Source organism: Protomyctophum parallelum, assembly GCF_964188405.1.
Source record: "Protomyctophum parallelum genome assembly, chromosome: 19".
NCBI classification, from domain to species: Eukaryota; Metazoa; Chordata; class Actinopteri; order Myctophiformes; family Myctophidae; genus Protomyctophum; species Protomyctophum parallelum.
The window spans coordinates 16,824,462-16,844,235 of record NC_139717.1 but is presented as its reverse complement, the minus strand read 5'-3'; the positions used below and the strand labels follow the sequence as shown (position 1 = coordinate 16,844,235).

At 41.8% G+C, this 19,774-nt stretch overlaps 2 protein-coding genes across 2 annotated transcripts; both read right to left on the bottom strand.

Annotated features, from left to right (window-relative positions):
* Window positions 1-3,031: 3,031 nt before the first annotated feature.
* LOC310876799 (serotriflin-like) lies at window positions 3,032-11,000 on the bottom strand (the record flags this gene model as incomplete). The annotated part of the gene is made up of 7 exons (XM_083790453.1): window positions 3,032-3,159; window positions 4,461-4,543; window positions 5,796-5,890; window positions 6,668-6,810; window positions 8,154-8,244; window positions 9,549-9,649; window positions 10,919-11,000. The coding sequence occupies 7 exons, from the start codon at window positions 10,998-11,000 to the stop codon at window positions 3,032-3,034; spliced, it is 723 nt and encodes a 240-aa protein (XP_083646579.1).
* Window positions 11,001-12,665: 1,665 nt separating this feature from the next.
* On the bottom strand, window positions 12,666-19,774 carry LOC310876798 (cysteine-rich secretory protein 3-like; the record flags this gene model as incomplete). The annotated part of the gene is made up of 6 exons (XM_083790452.1): window positions 12,666-12,756; window positions 14,934-15,034; window positions 15,136-15,278; window positions 16,659-16,749; window positions 18,456-18,550; window positions 19,693-19,774. 6 exons carry the CDS (start codon window positions 19,772-19,774, stop codon window positions 12,666-12,668), a joined length of 603 nt encoding a protein of 200 aa, XP_083646578.1.

Below are 19,774 nucleotides of genomic sequence, written 5' to 3'. Positions count from 1 at the left end.
GCATAATTGTTATTATCAACTGAAGTTGTTAGTTCCTCTATTAAATCAATAAGTGCCATTGATGTGGATCGTTTTGCTCGAAAACCATATTGACTGTCTGTCAGTAACTGGTGTTTTTCAAGGAAGCCACCTAGCCTTGTGTCAAATAGTTTTTCAAGAATTTTAGAAAATTGTGGCAACAAGGACACTGGCCTGTAGTTCGTGTAAAGATGTTTGTCTCCTGCTTTGTATATGGGAATAACCTTTGCTATTTTCATTTGGTTAGGAAAAGAACCAGTCACAAATGATAGATTACATATATATGTTAATGGCTCTGCAATAGCAGTTATAACTCTTTTTATGAGTGTCATGTCTATGTCATTGCAGTCATAGGAGATTTTATTTTTGAACTTATTAACTATGTCTATGATTTCATTTTTATCTGTACTTGTTAAGAAAATTGTAGCTGGGTTTCTATCTATTACATTTTGTTCCACATCCACACCCCCTTGTGGAGGGTTTATTTCTTTTGCCAAATTTGGTCCTACATTCACAAAAAAGTTATTAAAGCCATTAGCCACCTTATTCATATTAGTAATGGTCATTTCATTCTCCATAAAGTAATCTACATAGTTATTATTAGTTCTCTTCCTAATCAAATTATTTAATATTTTCCACGTGCCCTTGATATTGTTTATATTTTTTTCTAACTCTTTATTATAGTATTCTTTCTTGCATTTTCTAGTAATGTCTATTAATTTATTTTTATATTTTTTATATTTGATTTCCGATTCTCTGGTCCTGTATTTTATGAATTCTCTATATAAATTATTCTTTTTTTTGCTAGCATTTTGCAGTCCTCTTGACATCCAGGGCTTATTCTGGTGTTTTGGTTTATTCCTACATTGTTGAAGTGGACAATGTCTATCATATGATTGTATGAATATATTTAGAAATGAATTATAGGCTGAGTCTACATCTTCTGCCTCATAAACCTTGTTCCAATCCTGTAATAACAAGTTACTTTGAAATTCATTGAGAGCACCTTCTGTTTGTACTCTTTTATATCTAATAGGGGATTCCTCTTTCAACATCGTATAATTACAATCATATATTGCAAATACTGGCAGATGATCACTTATATCATTAATAATTAATCCGCTCACTATGTTATTTTCCATGTTGTTAGTATATATATTATCTATTATAGTGGCTGAATGTGATGTTATTCTACTAGGTTTATTAATAAGAGGATATAGACTCATGCCAAACATTACATCAATAAATTCATCAATCAAAGCATTCTTATTAGGATTATTAATATCAATATTATAGTCACCAGCTATGTACGTGACCTTCTGTCCGGTGTTTCTAAATGTACTTTCCATAAAGTTGGTAAATAGCTCAATACTGGAGTCTGGGGCTCTATAAACACAGCTGACAATAGTATTTTTCTTTTTTCCCATATCAATTTCTATAGTAATACATTCACAAACCTCATCAATGGCGATAGTCATTGTATCTATAACCTTATGTTTGAGTCTACTGTCCACATACAGAGCAGTCCCTCCTCCAGTTCTAGTATTTCTGTTCATGAGGTTCAGCTCATAGCCCTCTAGCTCAAAATCCAACCCCCTCTCCGGGTTAAGCCACGTTTCAGATATTGCTATTACACTGAATGGTGTAGTGTGCTGTCTAAGGTACATTCTGATTTTTTCAAAGTTGGCATACATACTTCTGGCATTAAAGTGTATAATTGATATGGTATTTTGTATTTTTATATTATTTTTAAACTGTTCGTCAGTGTAGTAACAGGAGTTATTTAAATTTGCAAAGAAATTTATATCTGGGTCAATATCCTGATTTATGTCATTCATGTTCTGAGCCTAGAGTCCTTAGTATAGCCATATATGATGTGAACTTAACATTTACAAAAAAATAAATACCATGCCCGCTCCGTACACACACCCACGCACGCACGCACACACATAATCTCCCATGAAGCCAACAGTCCACTGGGTCCAGTATGAGAGGCATCTGCACGTACATGCGCACGCACGCACGCACACACACACACGCAGCCATAGTGTCATTGTTATGGGCAAGGCAGTCCATATTTGACGTAGGCACGCAAACGCACACACCAGCACAGTCCAGCACGAAAGGCATCTGCACGTACATGCGCACGCACGCACGCACACACACACACACACACGCAGCCATAGTGTCATTGTTATGGGCAAGGCAGTACTTGTTTAACGTAGGCACGCAAACGCACACACCAGCACAGTCCAGCACGAAAGGCATCTGCACGTACATGCGCACGCACGCACGCGCACACACACACGCAGCCATAGTGTCATTGTTATGGGCAAGGCAGTACTTATTTAACGTAGGCATGTGGTTTGGGAGACAAACACTTTCCTGGGGGTTTTTATGTGCGTAATATGTGTTTACTGGTCACTTCCTTCCTGGACTACATGTTGTCTCAAGACAGCTAGCCCTCTCCTCTCCACAAGGTGGGGTGAGTACACCAAAGAATTATGGTAATTGTAGAAACATGCCCCAAATAGCCTACAGACTATTTAACAACATGCTTCTCAAATGTCCCCCTACCAAGTACAAATGTGACCTTGACAAGTACTCCATTACTCAAAGTACAAAATAAATGTGATAGAGCAACTTTCCCTTGTAGTTGAGTAATATATTATGACCAAGCGTATTGACTTCAAGTAGCCTACTGGGCTTTGAGTACTGTGGTGCAACACTGGTCTGAACTTTAACAGGCCCAAAAAACCCTGAAGGAAAACGAAAAGCAAGCAAATCAGTATCATAATTCATAAATGCTGCTTTAATTTCTAAAAGCACAGCGGAGTGATATTCCCATTGGCTATACACAGAGTATTATGCATAATTATACAGCATGATCGGCCATGGGGTTTCCCAAAAGGGATATCTTTGAATGCAGATTCAATCATGTTTTCATGTGATGATGCGGCCGTCGGCTGGTTCATCCAGATAAACGTGACGTGTGGCGAACACCGCCGGGCGTTCAGATGATCTCATTGGTGCATTTGCAGGAGGCGGGGCACCAGTCTTGGACCTGGGCGTTGCTACAGCCCCACTGCTGCTTCAGGTCAGGACAGTTGCTGTACTGGTCAGCGTATGGACATGGGTTGGCTGCATGAGAGAGACACACAGAGAGACAGTACTGGTCACTGTAGGGACATGGGTTGGCTGCATGAAAGAGACAGAGTACTGGTCACTGTAGGGACATGGGTTGGCTGAGAGAGACAGAGTACTGGTCAGTGTAAGGACATGGGTTGGCAGAGACAGACCGACTGGTCAGTGTAAGGACATGGGTTGGCTGAGACAGACAGACTGGTCAGTGTAAGGACATGGGTTGGCTGAGAGAGACAGACTGGTCAGTGTAGGGACATGGGTTGGCTGAGAGAGACAGAGTACTGGTCAGTGTAAGGACATGGGTTGGCTGAGACAGACAGACTGGTCAGTGTAAGGACATGGGTTGGCTGAGACAGACAGACTGGTCAGTGTAAGGACATGGGTTGGCTGAGAGAGACAGAGTACTGGTCAGTGTAAGGACATGGGTTGGCTGAGACAGACAGAGTACTGGTCAGTGTAAGGACATGGGTTGGCTGAGAGAGACAGAGTACTGGTCAGTGTAAGGACATGGGTTGGCTGAGAGAGACAGACTGGTCAGTGTAAGGACATGGGTTGGCTGAGAGAGACAGACTGGTCAGTGTAGGGACATGGGTTGGCTGAGGGAGACAGACAGAGTACTGGTCAGTGTAAGGACATGGGTTGGCTGAGAGAGACAGACAGAGTACTGGTCAGTGTAAGGACATGGGTTGGCTGAGAGAGACAGACAGAGTACTGGTCAGTGTAAGGACATGGGTTGGCTGAGAGAGACAGACTGGTCAGTGTAATGACATGGGTTGCATGCTGCATGAGAGAGACAGAGTACTGGCCAGTGTAAGGACATGGGTTGGCTGAGAGAGACAGACAGAGTACTGGTCAGTGTAATGACATGGGTTGGCTGAGAAAGACAGACAAACTGGTCACTGTAAGGACATGGGTTGCATGCTGCATGAGAGAGACAGAGTACTGGCCAGTGTAGGGACATGGGTTGGCAGAGAGAGACAGACAGACTGTTCAGTGTACTAAAATGTATTTTGGCGGTGCCTTGATGGTGTTGAAATGGCTAATTTTACACTTGGTTAGTTAATCTACAACACGTTGTGTTACATCCGCATCGTTGTATTTAAGTTCATAAAGTTAACATAAGTATAACTAAATGCATTTGAAATTAAAATTGAATGCATTTGAAATTAAATTCAAATGTTACTTTTCAGGATTCCAATTAAAAAACAGAGCACAATAATTGAGGTGGAAAATCTGGTGACTCGAGGTTAGGCACTAACATGTTTTTTGTTTTTAATGAATGAAATACAGTCACTTACTGCACAGCTTGTTGTCACAGGCATTGGGACAGTCACCACAAGATGGTCCAGACTTGTAAGGGTGGGTGTACTGGGTGTTACCACTGAAATGTTGGACACAACATTAAATATTAGTGTCTGAGACCGCAAACATCTTTTATTAAAGACAGAGTGCCGTGACTTTTTTCCCACCCTAAAACATGATCTTCAGGTATTATTACTATAGGCTATAAGCAGGAATATATATTTTTTTTAAAGTGCAGTATTTGTTAAAATGATGTTTAATGTACAAACATTAATGAATAATAAAATTTTCAGTCATCCTATAGGATCTATAGGATATACACCTATAGGTGTTTCTAAATGGATCTACAGTACCGTTGACCTCTCAGTCTCTAATGCATTGATTGGTTCTTAAACTTTTACATGTCAAGGACCCCCATAACTCTGAGAGTGTACAAAAGGAACCAAACAGTGGTCCATTTAGTTCCATTCGTACACTCTCACGAGTTACAGACCTGGCTGTAAAGGTCTGAGCTTGTACAGTAGATCCAACGTTCTTGGGCAGGGGTCTTTAACACGGGGTCCGGGACCCCTAGGGGGTCCTCAGAGTTACTATGGGGGGCAGTAGGGCCTAATTGAAATGAGACCGCAAGGTGCTAGGGTGCTATCCCTAGTGTTTGATTGTACTCTGTTTTTACATTAATTTTGTGTTCAATAAACTATTCAATCAATCAATCAATCAAAAGTAGTGGCACACAGAAGTATTTGTACGTACTGGGGACAGTATAGTGGCACACACAGAAGTATTTGTACGTACTGGGGACAGTATAGTGGCACACACAGAAGTATTTGTACTTACGGGGGGCAGTATAGTGGCACACAGAAGTATTTGTACTTACTGGGGACAGTATAGTGTCACACACAGAAGTATTTGTACTTACTGGGGACAGTATAGTGGCACACACAGAAGTATTTGTACTTACTGGGGGCAGTATAGTGGCACACACATAAGTATTTGTACTTACTGGGGACAGTATAGTGGCACACACAGAAGTATTTGTACTTACGGGGGGCAGTATAGTGGCACACATAGAAGTATTTGTACTTACTGGGGACAGTATAGTGGCACACACATAAGTATTTGTACTTACTGGGGGCAGTATAGTGGCACACACAGAAGTATTTGTACTTACGGGGGGCAGTAGTGGCACACACAGAAGTATTTGTACTTACGAGGGGCAGTAGTGGCACACACATAAGTATTTGTACTTACGGGGGGCAGTAGTGGTACACACAGAAGTATTTGTACTTACGAGGGGCAGTACTGGCACACACATAAGTATTTGTACTTACGGGGGGCAGTAGTGGCACACATAGAAGTATTGGTACGTAGCGTGGGGACAGTAGGCCATGGCACATCCGATCTGGTTGGAGCGGTACCACACCAACTGTAGTGGGGTAAAAGTACAGCATGTTCCTCTGAGATGAAGAAGAGAAGTAGTCTGAAATACAGTGCAACTCCGTCTCTGGTTGTGTTTTACCAAGTCTAGAGTAGTAGTTAAACTGAAGTGACAATACAATAAAAACTGTTGAAAATGGGGAAAGTATATACAGTTAACAGGGCTATGTCACTTTGCATCTGATCATTATTTTGGCTTCACTGCACTGGCTTCCGGTTGTTTTTAGGATTGATTTTAAAATAATTTTACTTGTGTATAAAGCTCTCAATGGTCTCGCACCTTCCTACCTACATGACTGCCTGCCTAAATATGTCCCAAACCGCCCCCTAAGGTCTTCCACTGCAGGCCTGCTCGCTTTGCCTAAAAAAAAGCTTTTTGCTTCTACGGGCCGACAGCATGGAACAAGCTCCCATTGTACCTTCGTCAGGCAGCCTCTGTAGACATTTTTAAAGCACAACTCAAGACCCACTTCTACAACATTGCTTTGAATTGATCTTTTATTTTTTGTTATTCATGTCCTCACTGTATTGCATTACTGCTTGTTTTTTAATGTCGTTGCCTTGCTTTTCTTTTTTTACCTGTGTGTAGTGTGAGCGTGTGTAGTGTGAGCGTGTGTACCTGTGTGTAGTGTGAGCGTGTGTCCCTGTGTGTAGTGTGAGTGTGTGTCCCTGTGTGTACCTGTGTGTAGTGCCAGTGTGTGTACCTGTGTGTAGTGTCCGTGTGTGTACCTGTGTGTAGTGTGTGAGCGTGTGTACGTGTGTGTACCTGTGTGTAGTGTCCAATGACTCCTCCGTTGACGGAGCCCACGCCGTAACGATAGTCTTTCACCTCATCATACCAGGACTGGATAGCGCCGTCCCACGTGTTCTTATAACTGGACATGTACAGGTTCTCACCACATCCACTGGCTAGAGAGAGAGAGAGAGAGAGAGAAGACACGTGCCATTCCACACAAGGTAAATAACTAATTGATTGATTGATTGACAAAGGGCCTGTCAGCTCACAATGCAATACTTTATTTCCAAGCGTGTTGCTCACAAAGAAGCGTCAGAAGCATTACGAAGTTATATACCAAAACAAAAAAAACTCTATTCCAATTACATTTCCCCTCTTTCCCTTTCCAAGTGTGTTTGTCTCATACTGTAGGTAACGTCAGCGCAGCTATTCCAACCAAAGCCCTACTATTTTCACTTGTTCAGAATGGGATAATATTGTTTTTGGTGGGTATATAAATCTTGTTGAGCTGCTCATTTTGAAAGTAGTTCTCAAGTACAAAAAAGAGTGGGCACCCCTGGTCTAGAACTATGACCATAATCACGAATGGCACAGTGGGAAGGTGCCTGCATGCCCATCATGCACCGCAGAGGCTATTTATCCATCTCTAACCAGTGCATGTTTGTGTCTGTCTGTCGATATGCCCAAATATGGAGATAACTGTCATAGCCTGTTCACGGGCCAGCTTATCTGAGAGAACTGGAAGTATAGTGGCAGTGTGGCCGACTCGTCGTACCTTTATCCCCCGCTGTACAACGGTGTCCGCTTGCCAAAAACAACAGACCTACAAGCTTATAAACTGATTTGTTATTAGGAGGAGGTTTTCAGTGCCCTCATATCACAAATTAAATAGCGTTTGATAAATCTGCGGTGTCAATATCTGCTCTCCCGCTCGAGAAACGGAAGGCAGCTTATCTGACGTATAGGTATGTGGAATTTATAGTCTGTAGAATTGATTTACAAGCTACAGATGCAGATCTGTAGCTTGTAAATAAATAGATACTGCTTTTTGGACTTGTGTTGTACCTTGTTTTCTTAAGGTTCATACATAGTCTGGATTTTCAGTGGTGAGGTGACCACCGAAATACAATATGACGTCACGAGCCACGGTGAAGCGCAAACCACCGCCACCGCCCCAGCCCTTCTGTTTTTACTCACCACCGCTCAACGTTATTTCAGCTCCGGTGGTCAGCTTACCACCGGAGCGGTGGTCACCTCACCGCCGAAAATCCAGACTATGAATGAGCCTTTACTGTATGTCTCCGACTTCCCTATTATGTTACAGCATGGCTACTCAAAGCATGTGTCAGAAAAACGCTATGCTTCGATATGCTCCAAATCCAACTAGAAAAAAAGCTTGTGTGTGTATGTGTGTGTGTATGTGACCTAAGTGTGTGTCTTTGTAATGTGCACGTAATTTTGTCAAAGATCTCATAAAATGTGTGACGTGCGCATGCTCTTTCGAAGTGGGTCTTACTGCTGATGGTCCTATGGCTGGCAGGACTGTGGTTCATGGAGCAGCCGTTGGCCCATTTCTGAGCGTTGGCTGCAGCTTCGGTGTTCCAACTCTGACAATGAGAGGGCACATGATGTTAGATCTCTGAGTCCTGAGTCCACAGGATGTTATCTTATAGTATGTTGTCCACTGTATAACCACTGTATGACCACTGTATTCAGTGGTTTGAAAACGTGTTCATGTCTTCAAGTGTCTTGTAGGTCTTTAGCACTCTATGATCCTTCTGGAGAGTCTGAAATAAAGATTGAATTGACTGGAATACTGTATTTGTCCGCAGTCGGGGAGAAACCACTTGGCTATGTCCCAAATCTTAACAGGAAATGAATAATACTAATAACAATAATAATGAAAATGGTTTTAGAACATCACATTTACTGCTTTATACATATAGTCAGAAACTTGAATGTGTCCTTATATTATTATCACTTTATCCAAATAATGCTATATTAATGAGGTAATTAGGTCGCTTGACGGACTTTTGAGGATACAATGGAGTTAGGGGGTTCAGTCAGACAACTCAAGGAGGATGTAATATATATATTTATTGAATATAAGATAATCAATGCAATATATTTATTATGGTTTGGCGATGTATTGGATCTGCTTTTTAGGTACTCAGGTCAAGCGCATCAGTCCCGACCATAGGGACTCTGAATCCCCCGTACCTAAACAGTAGATCCAAAACGACAGGTGGTAGCTGGGGTGGAGGTGGGTGAGCACTTTGTATACAGCAGCACGCAGTATACAAAAAGGCAGCAGCAGCAGAATTGAGCGCAGGATGTATGACAGCAGCACGCTGATACAACAGCAGTAAGCAAGCAGAATTGAGCGCAGGTTGTATGACAGCAGCACGCTGATACAACAGCAGTAAGCAAGCAGAATTGAGCGCAGGTTGTATGACAGCAGCACGCTGATACAACAGCAGTAAGCAAGCGGAATTGAGCGCAGGTTGTATGACAGCAGCACGCTGATACAACAGCAGTAAGCAAGCAAGAAGGCAGAGGAATGCAAACCTCTGGTTCAAGTAGCCGGTATGAGAGATTGGGTGAGCGTGTGATTGGCTGAGTGAATCATGTGGATGAGAGCCTGATGCTGCGGTGGCCCAATTGACGGCCGGCGCGCTGACTGAGGTTCCCTGACTGAACTTGCTCTGCGCATGTCTACGACAGGCGCAAATGCTCATTTTAGTCCGAATATTTTCAATTGGTTCAACATAAAGAATAAAGAAAAAGAAACACACTGACTAAAAGGGTGATCAATGGCACTGATTTATAAAACAAATAATAATTAAAAAAACATAGGAAAAACTGGAGCTAGCTGGTTTCTGCCAGACAGTGATGATATGTAGTGTCTTACCATCTTCAGCATGTTGCTGGCGGTCGGCTGCACAGCTCTCCTCAGAGTGTTGTGTTTGTTCACAATGTCATTCTGGTCTGACCTTGAGGTCAGTATAAGATCTATACATGAACACAGAATAGAACGACAAAAAGGACAGAAAAGATTGGGTGAAATTCGGATAAACTACTTTTTACAAATACAATTGACTTTTATATAATGGTACACACTGTACTCACCCCCCTGCAGGTGCAGCGTTGACAGATGAGATAGAGGAGAATGGTTAATGAATACCTTGCAGAGTGCATGAATTCAAAACCGAGTTTTGACATATGTCTGAATGTTCTCAATATACAACTCAATTCAACTCAACGCTAGCACCATCATCATATGGAAACATGAATAAATGTCTCTGGTATAGTGTATATACGATTTAATAAAAGTTTCAATTTGAGGACAGCTTCATTCTTAAGCATTTTTAATCTATATATTCACACGTCCACTTCACAGAGTATTTTACATTTTCAATACATTTACTTCTACTCCACTACATCTCAGAGGCAAATATTGTACTTTTACTCCACTACAATTATTTTAGTTAGTTACTAGTTACTTTGTAGATTGTGATTATTATTATAAAACAATGAAAACATTAACTCACAATGCATCGTGATGTGTCTCATTGTGAGCATTGTGAACAACAAAAATGACATTTTACACATTTGAAACGGGACATTCTGCAGTATTTTCTACTTTTGTATTTAAGTACACTTTGATACTCTTTGTACTTTTAATCATATACTCATTATATGTCAGTATATACTCTAGTTATTTTCCTACCACTGCCCAGTCGATTGGGGCTTTTAAATCCTTACTTAAAACCCAGCTGTTCTCCCTTGCTTTTAATTGCACTTGAGCTCTTAAGTCTTCTTATTATACTTTTTGTTCTATTATATTGTCTTGCTCATGTTTCTTGCCATTGATGTTTATTTTGTAATGATGCTTTATATTGCATTGATCTGTGTTTTGACCTTGTTCAGAACTTTGGTCGGCCTTAATGTGCATGATATTCTGGGCTATTTATTATTATTATTGTATTAATTTGTTTATTTTTGGCAAAGCGATTTGGTTTCTAGTGGAAAAAAAGAGCACAGCAAGTGTACCATTGCTATTAATGTTTTATGTTTTTGCTTTTAGTAGTAGTAGTAGTAGTAGTAGTCTTTACAGGTCTGTTTTACTGATGGTTTAACACTACCGGATATGCAGCTGGGAAGCATTGATCCCAGCTAGTGTATGACGACGGAGGGACAATCTCACGATAAATTAATATCTCTTCGATACGATTATTGTGAACACTAACCCATGTACCTATATACTATAGTTGTCCTTACTTACTTTGTCCTCTGCCACGGGGGTGGCAGGCACCCTTACAGCGAGCAGAGAGCAGGCCAACAGGAAGGTAAGTGTGTACATGGTGCTATCCAGCATACTGCGTGAGTCCTGACTGATACCTCTTAAATATGTATACTGTGGTGTGACCTCCTGGGCTGTCCTGCTGACTGACACGTACAGTATGTGTCAACGTGAAGGACACGGTGTAGATATGGCTCTGTCAACATGCCACCTGTCGAGATGTCCTTGGCAAATGTACAGTATGGAAGGTTTCTGTCACAGGCAGGAGTTTTTCTGGGGTCATCAATATCTTCGTACACTGACAAATGTGTCCGTGGCAAAGACTTGGTCTTGTCCGTGGCAATTTTTTCATTTTATTTTTTACACACCATTAGAATGTTCTTATTTTGATCTTAAGACCCAATAACTGAATGTCAAGTCTCCAGGTTTTCTTCAGAATATGTATGACACTATTCATATTAGGAGTCCAACTAGTACTAGTGGTTCTCAAATGTTTTATTTGCAAGGTCCCCTTAACTCTGAGAGTGTACAAAGGTTCCATGCATTTGTACTCTCTGAGTTACAGACCCGTTGTGGTGATATAATTGTCCAATCATTTTGTATGTCCCTGTCCACAACAAGCCAGCGTGGCGATGACCCTGGGTCAGGCCCTGACCCAGGGACTGGGTACTGGGCCTGAGTACTTTGTCCACCGCTGGTCTAAACAGGCAAACAAAAAGAGTGAAATCGGTGTCATCATTTATAAACGTTTGCTTTATTTTCTTAAAGGCAAGCACAACGGAGTGATCACTTCCATCGGATGTACAGTATGCATAGACCATACCTTCATACAGTATATGAAAGACACTTGGGTTCGTATGTTAAGGAACATCATTGGCCGACGTGGATGGGGATCCAATCGTGTTCCTTTAGGTGATCATTCAGTGGGCGTTTAAAACTGTTTAGACAATCTCATTATTGGTGCATTTGCAGGAGGCGGGACACACGCCTCCGATCATGGGGTTGCTGCAGCCCCACTGTTTGGTCAGCATAGGGCAGTTGCTGTACACGTCAGTATGGGGACACGGGTTGGCTGAGAGAGAGAGAGAGAGAAGTTTGTTCATTCATTTAGCCAGTGTTGATTTCGTCGACTAAAACTAAAAATGTTCGTCGACTACCACTGACGAAAACTGAATGGAAACTAAATGAAAACTAAGCTATGATGGATGACTAAAACTATAAGACTAAATATTTTGAGAATTTCGCCATCAATATAGTCATCAAAGTTTTTTAATGATTTTTTCAATAAAGCATACAAAATTCACATGACTTTCGACGGCATCAAGGCCAGACAAAATTAATTTTAGTCTACTAAATCAACTGTAGATTTAGTCGACTAAAATCTCATGATATTTAGTCGACTAAAACTAGACTAACACTAAAACATTCCGGGTGACTAAAATATGACTAAAACTAAATTAAGTTTTATTCCAAAGACTATATGACTAAACCAAAATAGAAATGTGCTGCCAAAAACAATACTGCATTCAGCTTCCTTTGTAGCTTTTAGATCCAAAGGTTACTGCATGGACATTCACCACGTTCACAGACACCCATATAAAAGATATACCAGTCCACGTCCACAAGGAAAGGCTGCTTCCATGTATTGTGTTCTGACTGTACCTTGTGCTGTTTACATTTCTGTAATCAATAATCAATCAATAAAAACATAGAAATAAATAATGGTCACTTACTGCACAGCCCTTCATCACAGGCGTCGGGACAGTGACCACAAGCCGGTCCCTCCGTGTAAGGGTGGGTGAACTGGTAGTTACCTCTGCAATGTGGGACACAACAACATCAAATATCAAACATGATATGACCAGAGAGTGTCTGAGACAGCACATGCACCGTTGATGTTGTTGTGTTTTTTGATGTCCATATTAATGAATAATTAATTTCCTTTTTTTTTTTTTTTTTTTTTTTTTTATCCCACGATTTTGTAACCCCTTTTTCACCCCTGTTTCAATCATCTAATGTCATCCTGGGCTCTACACACCCTCCACCAACCTAGTCCCGGGACAAGGGGAGAGCAATGGACTTGAACTCATGCTTCCTTCATGCCTGAGTGTCCAAGTTGCTCCTTTACACCTGACAGGGGGGAGTTTCCCTGGTTGGACGTAGCGCGTGGAAGGAACACGTTATTCCAACCAGTTCCTTTCCCCTCCATCAGGCAGTTTAGTGACCAGGATTACTGCATGTTTTTGTGAGGGTACCTACCCTAGGGGACACGGGGAGAACATGCAAACTCCACACAGAAAGTCCCTTTCGCCAACCCCGCCTTCGGGTATGGGCACTGATGACGCGGAGGAGGAAACATGCTGCCAGCACCCACAGCGTCCCGAGCGGGAATCGAACCCAGGAACTTCTAGCTGTGAGGCGACAGCACTACCAACTGTGCCACCGTGCCCCTGAATAATTCATTTCCCAGCCATCCTAGACAGATGTTTTCTACATGGGTCTATACTGTACACAACACACACATTCCAGGGGTCTTCACCAGGCAATCCGGGACCCCTAGGGGGTCCTCAGAGTTACTACAGGAGGGGCCACCAAATAGTTTTGCTGGGTTACCACCACTGGCTAGGGCCTTGTCCATAGTGGTAGTGGGGCAAAAATGATTGTACTTGTGTAGTAGTGAGTGACACAGAAGTATTTGTACTTCTGTACAAATAATGCAGTACTACTACTGACACACATTACTACTGTATTTGTACTTGTGCCACATAGGCCTAAATGTGTGAAGTAATTAAAGAATGTATTGAAAGAAAATGAAACAAACATGCTGGGTGATAACAATTGAATATATTGGTTAGAATATGGTTGAACATTTAACCCCAAAATGTACGTTTTATTTTGTGTAGTTAAACCATGGTCATTCATTTTCTGTTGACAAGGTTTGCTCATAGGGGGAGCTGTGGGGAAAAAGCATGTTAGCAATAGTTCCAGGAAGTGAGGTACCAGGAACATCTATAAAAGTACAGGAAGTGAGGTTGGCTTTGCAGGGGTTCCATTTTAGGTATCAAAATGTGTTGTGTGGTGATTTGTCAAAGAGACCCGAATCAGAAATGTATAAACCACAGATTCGTGGGGCTGGAAAATGTTGAGATCTGAAGATGAAAAGTTTGGTCAAGGAACATTTCTGAGGGTTTAGCTCTGAATCAATTCAGAGCTTTTGGACAAAGGGAAGGGGAACCTGCTGCATGTGGCGTCCTGACTTGAAGGTTGAGTGAGTAAAATACTTTTATGTTTTTGATACTTCAAATTGGAGACATTGAAAGGAACATTGCGAGACGTACAGGTACTTTGGAATCTTGATTGTGCAATTGAATTGAATTACTATTTTTGGTTGGTAGGTCTGCAATACAGTTTGGTTACAGTATAACAGTATATCATACCAGTAAGACGCCTGAGGGCGAGACACGAGGTCACGTGCACTGGCCATATATGGAGCGCGAGTGTACAGGGTTTGATGAGGTCAGATCAACATATGGAATGTCAGAACAGGTCAGCTCCATCTATGGAGATGTAAGGGTGGCAGCGGTGGCAGTGTCTTGAGTGTACAGGGTTTAATGAGGGCCCAGGCAGGGCCAGGCCTTAATTTTCGGGCCTGTTGAGAACTCTAGTTTTCGCCGGCTACCAGGCGCGGCTGCACAAATAACTTTCCATCCCTTATGATGTCACGTGATGTCACGATGACCTGGGGGCTTGCCTGGGGTGACCAAGCAACCAACCTACAAACTGACAGGAAATTCAAATTTCCATAGTAAATGCGACCTGAGGTCGCAATAAATCAGACAATTTCATGGTTCTGGTTGTTATACTGACACACACACAGGGCAGTACTGGCACACATAGAAGTATTTGTACTTACGCAGGGCAGTACTGGCACACATAGAAGTATTTGTACTTATGCGGGGCAGTACTGGCACACATAGAAGTATTTGTACTTACGCAGGGCAGTACTGGCACACATAGAAGTATTTCATGTTCCCAGGGTTGTCGGGGCAGTACCCCAGGCCACATCCGATCTTGTTTGAGCGGTACCACACAACCTGCACACGCAACACGCATTACAACATCACGACGAGGTTTTCAATTGAAACATTTTGACAAACTTGCAGCATGCGCAAAAGTGCAAATATTCACTGTGTACCTGTGTGAAATGTCCGATCTCTCCCGTGTTGATGCGTCCCTTGCCGTAGCTCCAGTTATTCACCTCGCTGTACCAGTCCTGGACACCGCTGTCCCAAGGCGTTACAGCACCGGCCTCGAATATGTTCTCACCACATACAGTTGCTGCACAGAGAGAGAGAGAGAGACCAAGCACTATAGAGCATAGCAGTGGCAGCAATTTTCTGGTTCCATCATATTTTTCCCATTCCTAAATGATTTATATCATCATCATCATCATCATCATCATCCATCATCCATCATCATCATCATCATCATCATACTATAATTCAGTCTGTCTGAATGTCTGTCAGAAACACCGCCGTATCTCCTCACCGCCTGCACCAATCACTCTCTTTTCACACAGGCATTGACCATAATAATATGGATGTCTATTAACGAAGCCCTTTTTCCAATTTAACAAATTATAAATTAATAATGAATTTATTAGTGAATTAAAAATGCGAAAATGCACCCAGGGTGCAGTACCCCCCACGGCCACAAGGGGGGATATCCCACAACGGGTAAGGGCTAGTAAATTAAATGAAACCCTAGAATCAAGCCATCCTGGTGACTCATGACCATAAAACATTTGACTCTGTTGTGCAACTGTTGTGCGTGTAGGTCTGTTGCCAAAAACAACAGACCTACAAGCTTATCAACTCATTTGTTAGAAGGAGCAGGTTTTCAGTGCTCTCGTACGGAAGCCACAGGCCAGCTTACTTGAGGTATAGTGGCAGTGGACCAAAAGTCCCCTCTTAGATGGTGCCATCTTATAATGACCAATGGGTGGAAACCGCAATTGATTGATCAATTGATTAACAGTTCGCAAAATGTACAGATACAATTATATGATAATTGTATCTGTTAGCACAAAAATCCATGAGGGCTTGTTTCCATTGTGGTCCTGTGTAAAACTGTTCAAAAAACTTTTAAAAACAGCGAAAGTAGCAGATACACAAGCTTGAAAAGGGCTAGTTTTTTTTACGCTAAGGTGTGATCAAGTATAGGGCGTTGATTTCGGGAAAATGAACACACAAAAAGTGTATTAAATATGGAGATAAGAGGTTTGTGTCCCGACGGCAGTGATTGTTTTAAAATGGTCCTTTAAAGCAGTGGTTTTCAACCAGTGGTCCGAAGGACCACCAGTGGTCCGAAGGACCACCAGTGGTCCTTGAGAGGCTTCCAGGTGGCGACCCCAGCTAAATGATGGAGAGTTGTAACCAAATGGACCCCGCTCTCAAGAGTTAAATTATTGTTCAGCATCTGCATTAGGCTACTTAATTTACAAGTCTACACACAATTAGATCATGTAAAATAATTGTTATTTTTGATCAACGTTTCTTCAATACATCATGGAATTGTGGAGAAATGATTAACCGACAACAACATATTCTTTAGTTTTTTGGCCTGAGAGGCTAAATCTCATCACATGGTGATGGTGGTCCATACATGACTCAAATGCTATATAAAAAATGGGCCTTGACATAAAAATGGTGGTCTTACTGCCGATGGACCTCTTGTGCTCGGGACTGTGATCGAAGGAGCAGCCGTTGGCCCATTTCTGAGCGTTGGAAGCAGCTTCATCGCTCCAACTCTGACAATGAGAGGGCACAGGATGCATGGAATGAGGCAAAAATAAAATATATAATGTCATGCCTGAAAGGTTAATGGTGACGTTTAGGTGTTATCATTCGAATGTCTTGTTTTTGCTGTTCCAACCAGATTACTTCAACCAGTTGAAGTCATCACAGATTTGGGGCTTTTAACCTTTGCCTTTATGACTGCACCAATGAATTTCTAATAGCATTCATGTTCATGTTTAATATTTCAACATTACATTTCACAAAAAAAAAAAATAGATATCATGTGGAACCCTAGCTATCATAGGGGTCTAAATCAGTGGAAAAAAAGGGGGAAGGGAGCTATGGAGTATGGATTCTTTCTCTATCACTATGACTAAACCCATGCAGGTGAAATTCATCCGAACACCTGTCTTTAGAAAAACAAATCACACCCATGTGAACTGAGCGGTGCAACTATATGTACTGTACTGTAATTACTCTGAATAACTGTACTGTACTGTACTGTACTGTACTGTACTGTACTGTACTGTACTGTACTGTACTGTACTGTACTGTACTGTACTGTACTGTACTGTCCTGTCCTGTCCTGTCCTGTCCTGTCCTGTCCTGTCCTGTACTGTACTGTACTGTACTGTACTGTACTGTACTGTACTGTACTGTACTGTACTGTACTGTACTGTACTGTACTGTACTGTACTGTACTGTACTGTACTGTGGTCGTGTGCGTGTGCGTGTGCGCGTGCTCTAACTGTATCGCCAGTGTCCTGACTCCTGCTTGGTGAGAGAAGATTGGTGTGTGACCTGAATGCAGGGGTCAATGGGTCGTGCTCAGACGTACGATAGAGACATACATATACACATAATAGACTCAGTCACATAGGAGCGGTTCACAGGCAAACAAACATACCCAAGGTCCCACCCACCTCAGACATCTGCAACATTATTAAAACAATCAATAACACATAGACATAATTGCCCGGATGAAAATCACCTGGGTTTAGTGTTCTATGGGTTAAAATAACTAATAACCAAAAATAAGGAATATTATTTGCCTCTGGGGGCACCACCTTTTTTGTGCAGAAACGGGAACTTAGTCTTAGTCTTAGTTCACTTCTTCACGGGTGCTTCTGTGTTTATATTCCTACTAACAACAACACCATGGCAGTGGTGCCGACAGATTCCTTTGGAGATTACTGATATAGTGGGCATAACTGTGTATGTACTCTGCATCCTAATAAATAATCGGCACTTTGGCTATCAGTGTGTGCGGCCACTCTTTTGTCTTTTTAAGACTTAACTCTTTACATAACTGTGTATGACCACTATATCAGTGGTTCTGGAGCTTTTTCATTTGAAAATATTTTGTGGCACGGACACTGGTACAAGACACAATGTTTCACAAATATTGCGAGCTTATGAATCGGCTGGTGAGACACTGCATTGTATATTTGATATATTGTGTCTCGTTTGTCTTTTTTAGTACTCTAGTCTATGGACCTTCTGGAGAGTCTGAAATATAGATGGAATTGAATGGAATACAGCAGTGCACGTGTTAAAGTACATTGACTTAATTACTGTACTAAATGCAATTTAGTACAGTAATCCACTACATCTCAGAGATCTCAGAGCATGTTGTATAAGTTCCTTTAAGTAAAACAATTGCATACTTTTTTCCAGTCCACCACTGGAATACAGTACTGTATATGTACTGTCTTACCATCTTCAGCATGTTGCTGGCGGTAGGCTGCACAGCTCTTCTCAGTTCGTTGTGTTTGTTCACGATGACCTCCTTCTCAGCTTCAGTCACCACACCTTCATGAACACAAACAGACCAAAAGACCAAAACAAGTCTGACAAACAACTTTTTACACTCTATATATGAATGAATGAAATATTTATTTTCGTGTCATGCCACTTTGTGTATATGTGTAAATAATGGTAGTATGGTATGGTACACACTCACCCTGCAGGTTCAGCGTTGAGAGATGAGATAGAGAAGAAAGGTTAATGAATACCTTGCAAAGTGCATGCATTTGGAAATGCTATAGCCGTCATGTGGAAACATGATACCTAAAAAGTATTTACCCACTTAATCCCTATTCACATAATTGAAAATAATATTATATCGGCCTCCACTCTGCTTTACAGCAAACACTTTGCAGGATGCAAATAGCGATGGAGTTGCCATTAGGCATGGGACGATTATTCTGGCAAAAATAATTGTGATTAACGATATCTCGATAATCAAAGATATGCTTAAAATTCTTCGAATTACACTTTTGTTAGCTTGAAACCCAGCATCCATATTCTGGGCTATTTTTGGGCTAAGTCAAGTGATCTGGTTTAGAATTAAACAATCACACTTGTGTGAAGTGAGGGGTGGCCACTATGGCTGCCACTGTGCCACACAACGTCACATTATTTTTACCTGACTGGTGTTTTCTTGGCTTAAAGTCCACCAAACAATTGCCATCGCTCAAACTCGTCATCGTCCCCGATCATTTCCACTGTCGTACTGGCTAAAAAGAACATTTCCTTCTCGTGTTTTAGTGGTGTGGCTAACAGTCTGCATTCATCGTCCTCCACGAGACATGAATGCAGTGTGTTATTGTATAAAACGGAATCAGTCACAAGATGTATTTATATTGGTCGCATGGCGTCTTACGTTGTCATTTAGTGCCCTAAAGAAACATAGACGTGGCTGCCACATGACTCTTCAAAAGCCATGCATGGGAGGGGCTATAGTGCCCCGTAAAAAGAGCATATAAGTGCACTCTTTACCGTTTTACTGAAGTGTTAAGGGATTGATCTCCAGTCCGCGTATGACGGGGGGAGACAGTTTCACAATAAATTCTAATCTCCACCCTACGATCATTGTGAGCATTTCTTACCGCGATAAATGATTCCAGCCGATTATCGTCCCCCCGCATGCAGGTCCCCATAGTTGTCCGTACTTACTTTGTCCCCCATCAAGGGGCTGGCAGGCACCCTCACGGCAAGCAGAGCGCAGGCCCACAGGAAGGTAAACGTGTGCAT